Genomic DNA, 20,192 nt, shown 5'->3' with positions numbered 1-20,192 from the left:
GAGGTCAAGTTTAACTTACTTATCATAAAAACTAAAGCAAATCTAGCTACATATTTGTATCATGGTAAAAGTAGGTAAACTATATGCCCCTTTTGAAATGTAGTTGCGTTTAGCACCAAAAACACATACGTTTGTGACCATTATTTAGTTCAAGAACGAGACATATTTAATATGTCTCTAATTTCGGCTAAGAAGCAATGATCTCCAAAGGTCTCAAAATCATGTGATAAATTTCAATGTCACACTTAAATAAATTTCAAGGTCTTAACATTTATTTTATTTATTTATTTTACTGTTAAGTTATTTTATTTGATTGTTACTTTGTTTATTTTAGAGGATCAATTATTTTATAGAAAATATTAAATAGTGTTCCGGGGCACTAATTAAAGAAGAAAAATAATAATTTGGCATTGAAGCTCGTACAGTCAACTATTCAAAAATCTAAAAAGTTTTATTTTCTATTTAAAATTTTCTTTTTTTAGTTTCTTTAACATTTACCTCGGGACACTGATTAGCATGAACCTTATTTTATTTATTTTTGGCTTAAATGCAGTTTTGCCCCCCCTATTTTGATTAAATCGGAATTTTACCCCCCTGTTTTAAAACGCGGGCTTTTACCCCCTCTGTTTTATAATTTTTTGGATTTTGTCCCCCCTAAAATTCTGTTTTCGAGTCACAACTTCAAAGTTTCGCACACAACTCAATTTGGATCAATAATTCACCAAACGGATATCTAAATGACCGTAATCGAGTTATCTTTCCACAGAATCAAACCCCACTAAATTTGGAGTTACAATGAGAGATTAATTACCGTTTTAGTGAAGGTATGTCCCCCAAAATTATGCACAAAATCTGCTTTCGAGACACAACTTCAAAGCTTCGAACACAACTCAATTTGGATCAATAATTCACCAAATGGATACCGAAATGACCATAATCGAGTTAGCTTTCCACAGGATTAAACCCCACTAAATTTGGAGTTACAAAAAGAGATTAATTACAGTTTTAGTGAAGGGTTGGTTGAATTGGGCGGCACATGTATTACTTTAGGCGGCAAACATGTTTTTTGTTTTAATATACTAAGGATTAAGGATGTCACCACACATTCAAAAAATTAATATATTTTTCATTCAAACAATAATCGGTTTACTCTATATATTTAAATGACGATCAATGTAAATAAATTTTTACAATATTGAATTCTTAGAAAAAAATCAACTCATCACTCTAAGTAATGTGAAATATTACATTTTATACATAAAATGTAGTATAAGAGGCACTAAAATACTATGCTCTTCAAAAAGTGTTGTAATTCATTGCATCTTCACCCTCAACATAGAAAACTAGAAGTTTGAACCAACCTGCAAGAAACACCCACAAAACATATTGTTAGTTTATTTGTTTTTTGACGGTAAAATATATTGTTAGTCACACTATTGATAAAAATATATAGAAGTTAAGTACTACATTATTGAGTAATAAAAAATCAAGCAAAATTCTTCGTATTGATTAAACAAAAGTTATTTTCAACTTGTTTGACTCAACTAGTAGGATACACATCAACTATTTTATTTGTAAAATAAATAAATCAAACAAAAGTCTATCAAAAAGTTATCTTTCACACTAATACAAAATTATAAAGACATAAGATACTAATTAATCATATTATAAAAACTTGAAAAGCAGATAGAACAAAAAAGACAGATAGAACAAATAATCTTAAACCTAATATACACTAATACACAAGTATACAACATGTCAAACAAAAAAGACATAACAAACACATAAAAAAAACAGCATAACAAATTACATTAAGAGGAAAAACTAAAAAAAAAACTCAAGAAAGATATAGTACTTACAGATTCTTCTAAATCATTATTTTCGATGTTGTTAATCTTAGACTTTCTTGCTCTTTTTCTTGTTGCCATAAAACTATCATATGCCGTCCTCTTTCTAGGATCACCCTTCGAAACAGAATAGCTTTTTGTATCATCATTGAAAAGCCCATCATATTGTTCTAAGTCATGATCTTCAATGTTGTTAATCTTAGTCTTTCTTGCTCTTTTTCTTTTTGCTATAAAACTAGCATATGTCCTCTTTTTAGAAACAGCCTTCAAAACAGAATTGTTATTTGTATCATCTTTGAAAACCATCCCACAAGAGTGACAACAGCTGCAAACATATGATTGAAAATCAGTTTAGAGATTAATTATAATAATGCAGTAATTATATAAGTTTTATACAGATTTGTGTTGTTTATATCATGATATTACATAGAGAAAGATTAATTAATCTAGAAGAAAAATAAAATGATGAGCAGTAGAATAAATAGTTTACCTAAGTAACCAGCCTCCTTCACAAGGATGAAGTGTGTTTGGACGAAGAAAATTACAAGAGTGATCAGACTCCATCATCATCATCATCTCCATCTACTTTTGCGTCAATATTACGGACAGAGAGCGAGAGATTTGAGAATAGAAAGATTTGATAATCGAAACAGAGAGCGAAATCAATCTATGAGAGAATAGAAAGATAAAGCGAGAGGTTTGATGAACAAAAGAAAGAGCGAGAGCGAAATGAAAGAATGAATCTATCTAAGAGAGAATAGATAGAAAGAGAAAGAGAAAGTGAAATGAATGAATCTATGAGAATGAGAGAATAGAAATAGAATGTGGTGACACTGACACTGACACTGATGTTGTTATATGCGCGGATTAGGGCGCAACGGCAACGGATCTATTTTTGTAACTAACTTGCGTCAATATTACGCTATTACCATATTATTACAGCTGGCATATAATAATATCTTTTTTCTTTATGCCTTATTATCTATTCGTCAAAAATAAATAATATTACAGCTGCCACCTTATATCATATAATAATATCTTTTTTACTGAGAGTGAGTTAGATAAAGATTTATTATGAGATTTCATTAAAAAAAAGATTTTACCGAGAGTAAGTAGTAAGTTAGATAAAGATTTTTTTTTTATAAAAAAAAAAAAAAAACAGTTAGATAAAGATTTATTTTGAGATTTCATTAAAAAAAAAAGATTTATTATGAGAATCTTGACCAAACACTTATACCGGCTTATGCACAAACACTTATACATAAGCAGTTAATTAAGCAGTTTATCCAAACAAACAAACCTAATTTATTTTCACCAAATTAACACAAAAACCATTCAAATGATAAAGAAATTAAAGTAAGAGAAACAAACCTATTGAGAGGATCTTCCAAAATGAACTTCAACTGAGAAGGTAGATGAAAGACGCTATGACGGAAACAATGGCGGCGATTTCGGAGAGAGTGACGACGTGAACAGGAGTGGATCTACGGATCTTGTCACGCCAACGGTGGAGGAGATAATACGCGACGGAGAAGAAGATTGTGTTAGTGAGGTAGAGAGGGAGAGCGTCTGAAGCTTTTGGTGATGGGGAAGGGGATTTCAGGCGGCGGGAATGGTGGTTTGTTGTCGCAACGGCGCCGTTGGTGGTGGTTGCCGGCGGCGGACGGCGATGGAGATTCATTGTTTTAGAGAGAGAGAGAGAAAGAAATGATGAGAGAGAGAGAGAGACAGAGAGAGAATTGAAAACGAATGGAAAATGAATGGTTATAGCGAGAAGTTTATTAGTACTTGTTTATTTATTATTTATTTTAGAGGATCAATTTTATTTACTTTTTGAGGATCAATTATTTATTTATTTTATTTTAAAAGTTATGTTTTGTTGGAAAGTGTGTTGTGAGTTGTGACAAGAGTCAAGAACTAGAAGATTAATTTAAGGTATTTAAAATTCTAATCACTTAGATTAATTTATTTATGGTTTATTATGACGTATTTATTTAGTCTTGTTTGTTTTTTATATATACAATTTAGTCTTGTAGTAAAAATTCACATAATCTAATACAGTAAAGTCTCAACGGGTGGCTGTAACTTTTTAGAGGCTCTGCTCAATTATTAAAAATGGATCCTAATAAAAAATAAAAAAATAAATTATCCTCTATATAAGTTTTAAATAACATTAAAAAGGTCATTCTTATAACTAACATAAAAAAATATCTTTTTAATCAATAAGATCTAAATATAATTTTCAAGTTAATATTACTATCAATCTTCTAACTACTTAAAAGATGTCAACATTTTAACATTTTTTTGAAGCAAATTGATCAACTAAGTAGTAGTAGTAGTAATAATAATAATAATAATAATAATAATAATAATAATTATTATTATTATTATTATAATAATAATATTTCTATGAGTATTATTTGTTTACTATTATTACTTTCTCCGGTCCTATATATGTATGTCATTTTTTAGACTCATCGTAGAATGGATGTATTTAGACTATATTATTGTCTAGATACATGAATTCTACGGTGAATCTAAAAAATCAACTTTTTCTTATATATAGATCGGAGGGAGTATTACTAATAACTACGTTTTTAAGCATTGGTATGGTAGTTGGTATCATGGTATGATATATTGAAGATCCATAGGAGGCCTCCAACTTCTCCAAATTTTAGAGGCCCTATGCGGTGGCACACCCATAGGAGCCGCCCCTGAGTCTCAATCTAAAATATATATCCAATACTTAATCTTGAATTATTATTTTTTGGATACAATATTCTGAACTTTTTTAATAATAGACACATGGATTAACGAATATCGACATATTTATTTACTCTATAATCTACAAAGAATAACACTTTTTTTTTATAATAATACAAAGAATAACATTTTAGCAACTCGATGTTTAATATTATATATATCATTTAATACATATGGACGAAACAGATGACACAATTAAAAACATTGGGTTAAAATTATTAAAAATAGAATTACATTGTTGAAAATCAGATAGCACAATATCCTTATATCAACCAATTTAAATTATATAACTGTGTCCAGGGGCGGAGTCACTCATGGGCTGGGCAGAGCCATGGCCCGCCCCAAGTTTCAGTATTTTTATTTTTTATAGGTATATAAACATTTTGTTTTGGTTTATAGGTATATGATATATATTAGTGTTTGCAAATTATAATGCGTGGTTCATTTTTACCATTTTAATGCTATTTTTAACAACAAAAAAAATACTAAAAAGTTGCAATATGTGAGACTTGAACCCTGATCTTGCAGGTAAAACTTACATGGACAAACCACAACATTGGTGCTGATAGTTGATACTTCTCATTCAAAGTATATATATTCATATAACAAACAAGAAAATATATAAAAAAATAATAATTAATGGCCCTCCCCGAAAAATTCTTCTAGCTCCGCCACTGCATCCAATAAACAAGTTATGAAGTACTATTACTGAAACATGTTCGTTCAACTTGTTACTTGACAGGTCTAGTGACCTCAATGAACATAGGTTACCAAATGATTTTGAAAGTCCACCTTCTAATGAACTAAGATCAAGGTACTGCAAATGAGAGAGATTTCCAAGTTGACGAGGGATTGTACCTTCAACTCGAGGCCATTGTTTGAAAGATAAAGATATTGCAAATGCGAAAGACGAGCAAGATCATTTGGAATTCTTTCGCAAAAGAATGAATGTTGGAGGTCAACGAATCTCAAAGTGCTTAGAAAACAAAATAATTCTGGAAAGTTACATAATGAAAATAGACTCCAATTGAGGTTCAAATATTATAAGAAAAATGTTGGCACATGTTATGCCAAGGAGTCTAATATAAAAATATATTTTTAGTACTTGTGTAATTAATATTTTTAACAATAAACTTTTTATATTATTTAATAATAAATTTCTTCATTTAGATAGCTTGTCATATGCCCAAAATGTTAACATACTTATATTTTAAATGTCGCAACTCCGTCAATATAATAAAACTCAACTTGTTAAGAATGTAGTGCGAATATCAAAAACTTGCACAATTGAGGATCTCGAGTTCGATATCTAAAATAAATGTGTTCATCATAATATATTTACATTGTCAGTTGAATTAAGATTTAAGGATGCAATTTTTTTTCCCTATAGCATTGATGATGGTCAATGGGTCATAACACCCTCATTTGATAGAATGAGATTCGTTTGTTTGATTTATTTTTGAGCTTATGCGAAATAATTTATGCAAATAAATAAGTTTTTATGTATTATTTATAAGGTTTTCAATGTAATTTATGAGAAAACAACTTATAAAGATACAATTTATTTTAGTAAAAACTTATAAATTAACATAAAAGTTTATTTATTTGCATAAGCTAGTTTCATAAGCTCAAAAATAAGTCAAATTCAAACTAGTCCCGGATCTATACACCCTCATTGTTGTTTTCTTGTCCATCAAATTAAATCAACCAAAACCTATGTCGGGATAAAGGTAACAGGAACAAAATTTTGGTTTAGTTTTTAGCATTACCAAGGCACGAGGTCACCTCATTTGTTGCTAAAGCATATTATATTTCTTGTTCCACCAGACAGAAATAACATAATGTTTGCACGAAAAGAAAGTAATGAATCAAATATAGAACAGGAATTTGCATGCAAAATACATCTCTCGTCAATGTGTATAAAAGGAACACCATGTCATAAGTCATGATCAATTCAATTACTAAGAGGCAAAGATATATACATAAAAGCAAAAGAGAAACAAAGGAACAAAATAATAAATGGATACAATTACAAAGCCAGAAGCTGATCGTGTCTATGAAGACTTTGAACCATATCATGAATGGGATAAATATGATGGGAGTTTCACTGTTATGTTACCAGGTAAACGCTATTTCATGTTTTCAAAACAAAAATCTTCCAATCCTAAAACCTAACAATCATATATTACTATCATGTACATATTTCATATTTCATATATTATATTATAAGAAATAGGATAAATATTTATCTATTTGATTTACTTTTATTTTTGTCCCAATACAGAAGAATTAAAAAGTAAGAAGTAAAATTTAATAAACCCATCCATTATCATCGTTGAACAATTTGACTTAAACTTAGTTATTGGCCAAAATCATGTTATCATCATACAGTAAGCTAAATGAATTAATTTATCCCAAAGCTGTAAAAAAATTACTGAAACAAGGTCAGACAAAATAACTCACAAGATAACTAAGTATTTTCCATGCATAAACACTTTTTGCTATTCATTAATGTTCAGGTGCATTAAATTTTCATCTATTTTCATAGCCAAAAAAGACATTTCATTAACTGTCTTAACATGCAGGATATAGAAGGGATCAAATGAAGGTTCAAGTGACCTCAAAACCTGCTCTAAGGCTGATGGGCGAACGACCGACCTTTCAGAACAGATGGCGTCGTTTTAAATTAGAATTTCCCATTCCTTCTGATTATGACGCAGACAGTGTGACTGCATCATTTGAGGGTGGCAAGTTATCTGTCAAATTTGCCAAACTGATTAAGCCTAATGAAACAACAACAGCAGCAGCAGCAACAAATCCACCAGAAGAAACTCCAAGACCAAATGAACCATCACAAAAGGGTGATGATAAAATGGGTGCTCAAGAGGGTACCCCAAAAACTAAAGAAGAGAAAGTAGAAACAAAAGAAACAACAACAAATCCTCCAGAAGAAGCTCCAAGTCCAAAGGAACCGTCACAAAAAGTTGATGAGCAAAGAGCTGGTCAGGAGGGTATCTCAAAAGCTAAAGAAGAGAAAGCAGAAACAAAGACTAATGTCTCGGATCAAAATACACCACCACAGAAGGAGAAGGAATCAATAACCAAAACAGATGCAGAAACCTCTAAATCTCCTGAAACCAAAGGTGCCAAATTTATTTCAAGATCCAAAACTAGGCTTGTAGATTTCACACTCTGTAAGGCTCTCTCAAATCGGGACAAAAATGAAGCCCTTGGCGATTCGACCGCAGGGCTTAACGACTGGCAGAAATTGGTTGCATGGTTCATTCTAATCTTATTGGTCATGGGACTTGGGCTTTATTGTAGAAAGGCATTTGGATCATCTCAGGTAGAATTGGACACTGAAGACCTGTTATTAGATCCTTACTGATGTACTAATATTTGTAAATGGTGCATTATATTATATTCCTTTATGTTTAAATGCACATATTCAATAAAAGAATTCAGACTCTGCCAACTGTATTTCAGTTCAATCGTCGTGTAGACATATTCTATATTTCATACACAAACATCTATATTCTCTTTCATTCCATTCCTATTTTATTACAATATAAAATATTCACATCACAAAAAGGTGATTTTATCACGTTTATTTCATCTCATCCATTCCACTCACCATCCAATAGTAACTACATAACCGATCCCCTCTAAGGATACTGGGGGTAAAAGGGGGAAGCAAACAAGAAAATATAATCAAATTTACTTACAACAGGAACAAGAGACATCAGAGCCCCCACCACCAGCGGCTGACATATAACTCTGTTCCCAAACATCTGTAGGAACTGCTTCAGCATGAGGAATGTGCCGAGGATGTTTCTCTCTCTTATCTCCCCTGAGCTGTTTTAGGCCATGCTTAAGTGCTGGCAATAAAGCTTCCATGCATTCAGCAACAGCATTTGGATTTCCCGGCATGTTAATGATCTGAATATCAACAGAGACAATAACTTAGCCAGTAAATACAAGCCTAACGTCACTCAAATTATATATCTGAATCTAGGGTGTACTGTTTACTGCAATAATCAATTCACGCAAGACTTTACTAACTAGATATTATAATAGCGCTAATGCAGCACCACTGCACCAGGTAGAAACCAACAACTACTTATGAATATCAGAACTATATGAAAAAAAAAATCATCGAGAGTCAAAGCTCAGCCTCCGTACATGATACATAAATATACTTTTTAAGTAGATATAAATTTTTGGCATTTTTTCTTACCAAGGTTGATCCTCTGATTCCAGCTGCAGAGCGTGAAAGCATTGCAGAAGGAGTCACCTATTCATGCAAAGAAACAACAGAAATACTTGAGAATTATCTTCCATTGGAAACCATTTAACTGACATAAACCAATTATACCTTTCAACATAATTAAGAATACGTAAAATTACATCATCCAAAAAGACTGAAGAGCAAATTAAGAGAATTAAAGGTTGATCTTCCTTTAAACATAAAATAAAAAAATATGAATAATTCTACATGCATAAACTTTTTTATACACAAGCTTTTTTTACTTTGTTATCAAATGAAAGTGGTTCGGTTATTACTTTGCATCCAAACAGACAACATTGAATAAGCTTGCAAATAACAGTTTACAAAGTATCATGACTCTAAATATATAGGCTTTTATGGTTTTAAAATTACATAGCCATGATGATAAAAAAAACTGATGGAGTTCTTTGAACGTTAATTTGGAAAATAAAAACATGTAAACAGAAAATTAAGGTCACCGTATGAGAAACCACAAACTACAAGAGACATTACTATAATTTTTTTAAAAAAAAAAATAACTATAACTACATAAGTATAGATGCTCATACCTTTAAACTCTCTTGCATCATTACATACAAAAGACCAGGTGTTTCTTTTTCAATCAATGCTTTTGTAGCTTCCGGTGTTACATCACGTGAGGTAAAGCCAGTCCCACCTTGATTGGCAAAGCAAAAACAATGGAAGTTAAATCCACGCAACTACAACTTTTATTCTTAAGAGAAACTGATGAATTACATAGAAGGTTACCAAGAGTAATTATAAGATCCATTTGTTCATTATCACTCCATCTTCTTAGAATGTCCTGAATTTTTTCTATGTTATCTGGAACCACAGATGTTGCTGCAACTCTGGCTCCTCCTAGCCTTTCTGAAGAAGAATTAATAACAGAAACTGCCCTGGGACCACTGTTTAATTGTTAAGAGTCAGCAAACTTTGATGCTAATACCAATGATTTAAAACCAGCTTGAACTGCCTGGTTGAACAAGTGAACCATGAACATCTATGTCTTCATTCCTATTACTCCGTACTATATTGTCTAGTTGAACATGATTTGACCACAATTTAAACTTTTTGAACCAATCAAACCATGACCTAGATATCTTGGTAGTTTAATATCCAGTTCAGACTTTAAAACGTTGGCAAACATACATAATAATATGATCTTTTTCACTTTGAAAAGCCCGTTTTTTATATAATCAGATAGCTTCAATCAAAATAAAATTATGATGCCTCAGTAGGGACAAATACTAACAACCATCAAGTAACCTACCCATTCCATTTACACTTATTTTTTGTTTGGGGAAATCTCCGGAGGAACTTCACTTTGATAAATACAGACAATTAACGGATAAAAACCACAGACCAGCCCTGAGCCCTAAGAGTTTACATGCATAAGTTTTTTCCTAACGAAGCCACTTGAAAACCAAGAGATTTTTCCGTACTACCATGGCCAAATAGAAAATTGAAAAGGAGGAATGCCTAATACTGGGATGATTGAGTGTTTGTTTCTGGTGTCTAGAGCAATTTGCTCAGTGAAACATTTCTTTTCTGATTGATATTGAAGCCTACACGCCCACATAAAAATGGCAATAGCCCCTTCCATTCATCAAAATTTGTGTAAAATTTAGTAAAAGAACCTACAGCTCTGAGAACAATTTGAAAGCAGCGGACAAACAGCCAGTTTGAGAAAGAAAGAGAGAGAATGGAGCATAAAAAATAAAATAAAAATACAGTCCTATTATGTATAAAACACAGATAAACCTTAAGTGTTATTATACATAAGATGTGTGGAAATTCAATAGTATGAAACCACAGCCTGATACCATGAAGATAAGGCTGAGTTCTACGGTCAATAGAATAGATCCACACCTAAAATAGAATTTATAAAAAGGAAATTATTATCTTTAGATGCTCCAACTATAAGACTGTTGCAGAACACTCTTGGTCTGGTGGTATTAGCTTGGGACCTGAGAGTGTGCTCCTCCTTAAGGTCTCAGGTTCGCTTCTCTCAAGTGTCAATTTGGGTGGGCTAATTTAGCTTCTTCAAAAAAAAAAAAAAAAAAACTGTTGCAGAACACTCAGTATATCCAATGCCCCTTTTGACATTGATTAATATCAAGTTTGCTCTTTAGTTTGGCATCAACTTTGTGACCTCTTCCAAATAATGATTAAAAGAGGTGTATCTAGATGCCATTTAGCCTTATCCAATTGGGAAGAATATTATTTAACAATTATGACAATACTAGTTGATATAACTTTTTCAGTGGCATACAAATGCGGTTGTCCATGAAATATCATATACAGATCTAGCTTTAATGAGAACAAACACTATGTTGCTCCATTCCTCTACCATTCACAGAAATTTTTTCTTTGGTTTGAAAGAGTACACTAAATTCACCCAATTAAGAGCAACAAAAACACATATCTAGCCTTATTGGTTTGAATAAGGCCAATAACTCATTAACCTTTTTTATAATCATGTAATTTACTGGTTTATTCCATTAAAAAATAATTTGTGCGGTCAATCAGAAGAACCTAGAAGTTACTTCATCTAGAAAGTGCAAAAACTTTGGTTTTAGTCTTAAATATTCCTGATAAAATTGGTTGCATACCAAAACAGACAATCAATTGCTCAGCTTGTTTAACAATGAAAGTTCTAATTTTCTAAATGGGTTAAGAAATGCCTAGTCCTGATACTCCGCACTATTTATGTCTCTTTGTCTGTGTGCACCCATATAAAATACAAAATGAAGGTCAACAATACCTTCGATCTGGTCCAGTCCCCGCAGCAACTGTATCGCTTACTGTAAGAATAGCCACTCTGAGGTCAGTACCCCCAGAAGAATCTGTAGTTATTTTATCTGATTTAATTCCTGGCAAAGTAGAGGTTGAGTGTGATGATATATGATTCTTGCCAAAATCCATAGGTCTTAGGTTGGAAATTATGATAGCTGCCACAGGGGTCCCAGCAGATACAACACTGCCTGTTGCTGGAAACTCCAACAAGGCATTAGCTGACTTCATACTAAGTAGTCGACTGCTCCTCTGATGACCAGTGCTCTCGGCAACAAAACTGAAATTCATTGGCAGCACACAAAGTTCATTCATTAGAGAAACCAGATCAAATATAGGCATAGCAATTAGGCCTCTGGAAAACAAGTAAATACACCCCCAAAAAATACGTGCTATAAAGAAAACATATCTGTCCATAGATCTTTCTGACTAAAACCACAATAATGCAATTCAATCATCAACTTACCCAGGGCTTCCTGTTCCATCATTTTCAGTCCATATAACAGTGGCACGATGATATTCTGGTCTAAATTGATCCGTCTTTATGGGATGTTGAAGCCGAGCTTGTACCCTGCACAGAAATGAATTTACTGAAATCCTAGAGAAAGCAAGCATTCCATCTCAACAATGAGTGCTATTTAGAAGTTTGTGTAACCTCAGGTTATGAGGATTTGTCCACCCTGCAAGCTGGCGCATAGCAGGAACCACAAAGAGATGAAAGCAAACTGAAGAGCTGGCAGGATTTCCAGGTAGCCCAAAAGCTAGAATTTTACTTTCTGTTGATTGAGAGCCAATCTCTGCAAAAGTGAATGGCTTGCCTGGTTTAATAGACACCTGAAATATAGATAAATCCTAAGTTAAGATAACAGGATTCATAAAATCATACTCGCCAAAGCATTAGATAAAATTTTAAATATTTTACTATTTCTACAACTGCAGAAATACGACATACAATTACACCACCAAACCAAATTACAGGATCATCAGAATAAACAATAGGAATCAAATAAAATTGTGACATTACCTTATCAAAATGTACTTTTCCTCGCTTTTGAAGCAAAGGCCTAATAAAATCTTTGTCTCCCATTGAAACACCTCCTGAAGTTATGAGAATGTTAATTCCAGAAGCAAAAGCCTTATCCAAGATCCTTCCTTGGCATTCTTCATCATCCTTAGCAATACCAAGGTCCACAACTTTGCATTGATGCTGTACTGCAGCTGCCAGCAGCATGGCACGATTAGAGTCCCTAATCTGCATAGGATCTGTATATTAGCTAATGTTTGTTTTAATTACATTAACCAAATACCTCCTGTAAACTACATTCAAAATCCAAACATATAGCAAACAAATGGGTAGTTGAGTAACATCGTAAAACAAGTATAATGATGTTCAACAAATTTTGAACAATGCATGTGTATACATTGTAAGAAATTCATATACAAAAAAAAATATATATATTTATTATAATCCAAATATCACAACATGTTTGATTTAAGCTTCAATCGCTCAGCCTCAAGTGAGTTGATTGAGCATTGAAGTTCCATGTGCATACTAATAATGCGGCTAGTCTGCAATGCCGCTAGTTGGACTCAGATACTGATTGAGTAATCAGAACCAAATATTACAATATCGTTATCATTGTTTTAATCTAATGAGTATTACAGCTTAAAAGTAAATAAAAGCAAATGGGAAGGCTGTGATGAAAATTGAAAACCAAACACACATCAGCAAGTTAATGGTCTATTAAAGATAATATCGAAATTGGCAAGTTTTGAAAAAAATTCAAGTCATCATCTCCCATGTCACTGTTCTTTTAAATTAAATCTTCTTGGTTGAAATTTGAACTTATAGGAAATCTGCATTATATTACACTAATAACCTGACCTTACCTAGAATTTGATTAAAGTCCAAAAATCAGCTTACACATCATAGTTTTAATAACTAGAACATTAGCGTTCCTACTAGGCATCTTCACAAAAACTTAATCGACTCATCTAACAAGTCCTAGTCCTCAATAGCAATACCTGACCACGACTCAGATGCCCAGTAGATGGCTCTACAAGTTCATCGCCAGTAGAAAGAACAGCAACAGTTGGAGTAGGATACACCTGCACCAAAGCATTTTTCTTTCCCATCATTACATATGCAATAGTAAAACACTAGAATACAAAAGGGCACATAAAAGGTCCTCCGTGAAAGGAACTAAAAAGAAACCATGTTCCATTACCTTTACCGTCGTCACACCAACTGTAGCAAGCAAGCCAATCTCGGAAGCACCTAATATTTCTCCAGATGTTAATACTATTGCATCTTTCTCGATATCAACTCCCTGTCAATGAACACTTTTTTGGATGAACCGCAAAATCATAGATCACAGAATACATCAAAACATGTATATTTGAATACACAATACACATAATGGTAGGCTAGTTACTCAAAATAATGGAAGAATAAGAGTTTAACTTATTTAGGTCAACTGATAGAATAGAATAAAACTTCAAATTAATAAACAATGAATTGGCACGAAGTCTGATTCCATTAAAATTGTAAATATCATTATGTAATGAATATGGGTTTGAATCCTCTACAGTGGAAAATTTAGGTTTTCGGATGAAGATCAGACACCCATAATCCAAAATGTATTTTAAAGCCAATTTAGTGAAGTCAAATACAAGTCAATCAATCATCATCTAACTATGAAATCTCTTACTGCACGGAATCGTTGTCCAAGGGGTAAATAGACACACCATGTCACCTTCTATGAATGTATGTAATGTATCCCAATTATATCCAGAAGCACATAACCTCCAAAACAATGCATGTATCGTAATATATGACCTATGTAGTAACAAGTACCAACACTTCAAATTGAAGATGTTTCTGGTGTCCGACTAGTGTTAGTGTTGACACCTTGGATTAAAGAAGTGCCCAGTGTCTGAAATGTGTAGTTACAATCGTTCAATTCCATTTTTTCTTAAACTATTATCAGTGTCTACGTGTTATTGTCTATGTGTCAGCATATAACCAATGTAGTACGAACATAACACTTCAAATTGAAAATGTTTATGGCGTCCGACATGTGTCGGTGTTGACACTTTCGGATTAAATTTAAGAAGAATCCAGTGTCTGAAATGTGTATGTACAATCATTCACTTCCATTTCCTTAAATTATTATCGGTGTCTATGTCAGTGCTTTATAGATCATAGTTACACTCAATATCATGATGAAAATTAAAGTACTACGACCGAGTATTGTTAACAACAAGCATGCATACATACATACATAGTTAATTACATACCACGGGGCGTATATCATTGCCTTGAGTAGTTTTCACCAATATTCTAACCCGGTCAAACTCATCACCACCATTGTTGACTTTTTCAGTATCTTCAACCTGAACAACTGCATCAGCACCATCAGGTATAGGTCCTGAAAAATCACAAATCACAATCACAACTATTAAACCTAACTTAACAACAGCAATAACAAACTTCAATAATCACAATCAATTTCACAACAAAAAATCACAAATCACAACTATTAAACCTCCGGTTGTTACATAAGCAACAGTTCCAGGAACAACGGTAACACCAACCGCATCATCACCGGCTCTTGATTCAGCGATCACCGGGTATTCACCAGGCCCATCGGCAGCTATAACCGCATAACCGTCCTGTTCCAACAGAAAAAACCCAAGCCCGTTTTTATTAGTTAAGTGAGAAATAATAAAAAGAAGAAGAAATTGAATGAAAAAAGTACCTTGACGGAAGCGGGGTAAGGAGGTAAAGGATCAGAGGCATGAATGTTTTGAGCTAAGACTTTACCAAGGGCGTCGTGAAGTGAAACGGAAATTGGAGGAAGACGTTTAGAGGCGTTAAGAACCGTTTGGAGAGCGTCAGTAACTGAGATCATTGTTTTGTTTATGGGGTCGTGTTCAATGTGATTGATACTACTGTTACTGTTGCTTTGTTTTTTGTTTTTTATTTTGTATTTTATTTATTTTCTTACGTATTATAGTGTATGATGGTTGATGGTTGTCTCTTCAAAGTCGGAGGAGTCGTGAGATTAGGGATGTTAATTACTACTTTCATTTTGAAGAGATTGTGTTTGGTTTTGGACTTTGGTTTAGTTTTTGACATTTTAGTTTTTTTATTATTTTGTGTAAACTGTCAATTTTGAGAAGGATATATAAATTTAAGGAGAATGTTAACTTGTGCCCTTAAGGCACATGTTAAGGAAGCAAAAATAGAAATTATTAAATGTTAATTTGTGCATTTTGACTTTTAAAACATTAAATTTCTTGTATCATTAAATGATGAATTTCTATTTTGGTATATCTTAACATGTGCCCTAAGGTAGGCACATGTTAACAAGACCCTAAATTTAATTAATCATTAATCTAGAAATGGTCCAGGTTCATTTTGGTTTGGGAATAAAGAATGGAAAGTTGGTAGCAAATTGTCCCATTTTGATTAATCTAGCAAATTGTCCATAGCTTCTTGTAAAAAATAAAAGTTCCCATGTGTAGATAAAAATTTCAACCGAGTTCTTAACTGCGATCGGGAAGGGCTGGAATCACTTGATGTCATAACTGACCCCCGAACCAGATCAAATTGTTGGTGAAAGACAAAAAAAAATTGCAACGGAGTTTAACAAATATATAGTGGAGCGGAAAAGAGTGGAAAAGTCCATATGAAGGAGAGGGAAAAGTCTCAAATTGTAGATGTCTCTCTAACTAGAACTTTGACCCATGCGGTGCATGGGTCTAATTGGGTGTAATATGTAACAATAAAAAATAAAATACAAAAATTCTAAGAGCATTTTCAATAAGAGTAGTATAGAAAATTTCATGGACTAATTATTCTATATTTGTTTATGTGCTTATTTTATATTTTATATATTTTTTAAATAATTTTGGAACCCCATCGTTTTGTTTACTTATTAAAAAAAATTACTGATAACTAAAGGTTAAAAAATTGATGATAATTAAAGGTTAAAAAAAAATTAAAGACATAATCAAGAACATAAACTTAAGTAGACATCCATAAATAAATAAAAATTGTGATTAATTCCGTTGTTCAAATTTATTGAAAACAGGGTTAACATATTAGGATTCCTAAATTCTTTCATAATTGAAGCACAAATCTGTATTTTGTTAATATAAAGCTGCAATAAAAAAAAAAAAATGAGAGGGGAAAAAATTTGGTTTAGGGTTAGCTTATGTTAGCAAGCTTATAATATATGAGATTATCGGTTTTTAATTGTTTAAATTGTGCAATGAAAATTGATGGTGCTTAATTGTCGTATGAAATCTTTCCTATGAAAGTTGATGGAGCTTAACACTTTGTGGACATAGTTTAAATCACAATTGGTCTGCTAGTGCATATTGTATCAATTGATCATTGGTTAATATTAAATCTGCAATGTTAAAATCAAAATAATGAATGTGATTAGTGACATGACTATGGTTGTGTTTGGTTGTATTGCAAAAAAAATTGATTTTGCAAAATTGAGTTTGATAATAACTTTCCAAATTACACGTGATAATAACTTTCTAAATCTCACATGATAATTATTCTCTAAATTTATGATCCGGTAGAAAAAAATCATTGATCAGAAAAGACATAAAAATATTTCGTGATGAATAATATAGTCAACAATAATTTTGATATGATATACTTTTAAAATTGATGGTGCTTATCAATTATTGCACATAATTTTAATCACAATTGGTATACTTGCCATAGTGGTTGGAAATATTGCCTTACACTAAAGGGTTGCGGGTTCGAATCCTATTCAAGACAAAATTGTATTATTTTTTAATAAAAATTGCAAGATAAAATGGAGGGAAAACATAGAAAATAAATTAGGGTTTAGAATTTGCTTGTGTATACAAGCTTATAATATAAAAGATTTTAGTCAAAAACCAAATTCTCATAATTGAAAAGAGTTTTTGAATTATATATGGAAGTATGTATCTTGACACTATCACATAAAGCGACCGGTATAAATTCTCTTATATGTTGTGTTGTACCTATGTGTAACCACAATGGACCCAAAGTTCATGTTTACACTCATGTCTTGCGAATAAATTTTTGTTGTGATGTGAAGAATTCTAAAGAGTAACATGCAATGGATTGCTCATGAAAGTCAAAATATCATGATTTAAATTTGTGTCGTAGATAAAAATGTATTGTTAAAAATAAAGAATAATTCTAGATTTGCATTTCCATATCAAAATTTAGTTTCAATCCGGTCTTTTTGTAACTTGATTTTTATTAGCAGAACCAAAATATAATGACCAAAGACTCACAAATAAAGCCCATAATCTTAAGCAGCTCATACAGTAAAATCTCGATTTATTTGTTATTTAAGAAGATAAAAAGCTTACTATTGGTAGATGGGAAAAACCTCGCAATGGTTGTGTAAAATGTAATGTTGATGCTACTTTTGTGTTGAAGTAGGGGTAACAACGATGAAAGCCTGTTTTCGGGATCATGTTGGTAATTTTGTGGTTGGTTTCACACAGAGACAGTAGGCCACCCTGTCAATGGTGGAAGGCGAAACATGAACTCTCTTGCACGCCAAGAAGGAAGCAATCATAAAGGTTTGGATATGGTTCAATTTGAAAGTGGTAATTCAGAGTTTAGTTTAATTGTTGTTGACATTACCCAAATTATATATGTTACTTGTGTAAACTTTGAATTGAAGTTTGTTAAGAGACCAGGGAATATGGTTGCTCATTCTCTTGCTCACTTATTTATTGAACGTTTACTAATCAATGAAATGCATTAAGTTTGTTTGATTAAAAAAGATATTAAAAAAACACCTTATCAATGTGTTTAAGTAGTATAATTTGAAACAACTACAGTTAAACAATAGAGTGAAATAGCAATTTGTATTCGGCTCAATAGTCCATTAGGTAATAATAACATACATAATTAACAAATTAGTGGTTGTTTACATTATTCATTTATTTATTACCTTAGTGTAATCAAGAATACACTGGACATTCATCCAACGTTTCGCTGATTTGGAGAGTAAATCGCACAGCGTGGTTGCAACCTGCAATTAAAATTTCAAGAGAATGATTGGTAAAATAGTATCATTGAATAGTGACAATTCTCTTCATATCCACATATGGATATTCTTCATTGAGTTTTGCCATCATCTACCAGTTAAATAGTTCACATTACTAAATAATAATGAATAATTCAATAAATAATATAGCATTAAAAAAAATGTCAGTTAACATACGTTTATATCTGTCCTATCACCTTTAATGGATGTGATTCTCCATCCAACAATATCTAAAATTATCATATAGGAAAACCAAATAAAAATATGCATATCGTATGTAATAAGAAATTGAATGCACTTATAAGTAGAAGTATAAAGGATACACTCATTAACAATATTAGAATATATAACGCGGCGTTCGAAAGCGCGCAATGCAGACATGTACAAAGCAAGATATATATAGTCATTTCTTCAAAGACATGAAGACCCCTTTAAGGGAACAAAATATTTGTATAAAAATAAATGGACAACAGATAAATAACAAACATACATAAAATAACCCTCATCGCTGTCTTCAACCATGCGTAAAAGCAAGAGATCTGTTCGTTGAGTGCCATCAATAAGGAAAAGATGTCGACATGTTTTTCCAACTATTTAGGGAGAAACTATACTTGCAATTTTCTCAAGTATAGTTCCCCCAAAAAGAATTGGAACCTGAAATTCAAAACTAGTTGATGTGGTACCATATTATTACTCTAGACAGTAGACTATGAGTATATGTTCGATGTCTCAGTTAAAAGCATAACACAAGGTTATCTAAGCATGGTCATTCTTAATAAACCAAAACTTATGTGACCAAAATATAAATTAATTCAATCTTATCTATATTCTCCAAAAGTATCATTCACACCAATCATGCATTTCTTAACCGTGGCGACAAACAATGAATTGTCATTAAACACACAAAAATTGACACCTGCAAATGGCCAGTTGACCTTAGGTGTGTAGCAAGTGTTATGAAATTCATTGCCAACAAGCCGCCTATTGTTCCTACTGAGTCCGCCTCATTTTCAGGTGTGTTATACCGCTGCCCGATAGCATATTGTGCCACCAGTCCTCCAACTGAGTATGCGATAAAGGAGATTTTTTTTTTTGAAGAAGCCAAAATGGAATATATTAACACAAATAGCCTCCCCGGCACAAGACGTACCGAAGTAGACTAAAAAATTTACAATAGAGTCAAAGAGATGCAATCATAATAAAATCATACAAGACCCAAACACAACAATGGATCAGACCACCAGCTATGGTAGTTCGAAGCTAACGTAATGCTCGTCGACTTCAACCACCTAAAGGAGAATAGCTTGATCTTATCCAACAAGAGATGAGGTGTGTCTGTTGAGCCCTTGAACAAACGATGATTTCTCTCTGTCCATATCACCCAAACACAAACTAGCCAAAGAAGCTGCAGAAAAGACC

The 20,192-nt window shown here is 32.4% G+C and overlaps 3 protein-coding genes across 3 annotated transcripts; 1 reads left to right on the top strand and 2 right to left on the bottom strand.

The window, feature by feature from the left end:
* Positions 1-1,203: 1,203 nt before the first annotated feature.
* On the bottom strand, positions 1,204-3,585 carry LOC123921756. Its single transcript, XM_045974419.1, has 4 exons — positions 3,219-3,585; positions 2,338-2,429; positions 1,860-2,172; positions 1,204-1,361 (listed from the first exon to the last, which is right to left on the bottom strand). The coding sequence occupies exons 2-4, from the start codon at positions 2,427-2,429 to the stop codon at positions 1,344-1,346; spliced, it is 423 nt and encodes a 140-aa protein (XP_045830375.1). The 5' UTR covers positions 3,219-3,585; the 3' UTR covers positions 1,204-1,343.
* Positions 3,586-6,561: 2,976 nt separating this feature from the next.
* LOC123921752 (inactive protein RESTRICTED TEV MOVEMENT 2-like) lies at positions 6,562-8,101 on the top strand. Its single transcript, XM_045974413.1, has 2 exons — positions 6,562-6,732; positions 7,196-8,101. The coding sequence occupies exons 1-2, from the start codon at positions 6,630-6,632 to the stop codon at positions 7,996-7,998; spliced, it is 906 nt and encodes a 301-aa protein (XP_045830369.1). The 5' UTR covers positions 6,562-6,629; the 3' UTR covers positions 7,999-8,101.
* A 23-nt stretch (positions 8,102-8,124) lies between these two features.
* LOC123921750 (molybdopterin biosynthesis protein CNX1-like) lies at positions 8,125-15,815 on the bottom strand. The gene is made up of 13 exons (XM_045974407.1): positions 15,453-15,815; positions 15,240-15,366; positions 14,992-15,122; positions 13,920-14,021; positions 13,717-13,800; positions 12,716-12,943; positions 12,347-12,525; positions 12,158-12,262; positions 11,663-11,971; positions 9,646-9,803; positions 9,447-9,553; positions 8,848-8,904; positions 8,125-8,549 (listed from the first exon to the last, which is right to left on the bottom strand). The coding sequence occupies exons 1-13, from the start codon at positions 15,603-15,605 to the stop codon at positions 8,328-8,330; spliced, it is 1,962 nt and encodes a 653-aa protein (XP_045830363.1). The 5' UTR covers positions 15,606-15,815; the 3' UTR covers positions 8,125-8,327.
* Between the last annotated feature and the right edge of the window lie 4,377 nt (positions 15,816-20,192).

The sequence above is a fragment of the Trifolium pratense genome, linkage group LG4 (assembly GCF_020283565.1).
Source record: "Trifolium pratense cultivar HEN17-A07 linkage group LG4, ARS_RC_1.1, whole genome shotgun sequence".
In the NCBI taxonomy this organism is placed as follows: domain Eukaryota; kingdom Viridiplantae; phylum Streptophyta; class Magnoliopsida; order Fabales; family Fabaceae; genus Trifolium; species Trifolium pratense.
This window is presented reverse-complemented; position numbering and strand designations above follow the sequence as displayed.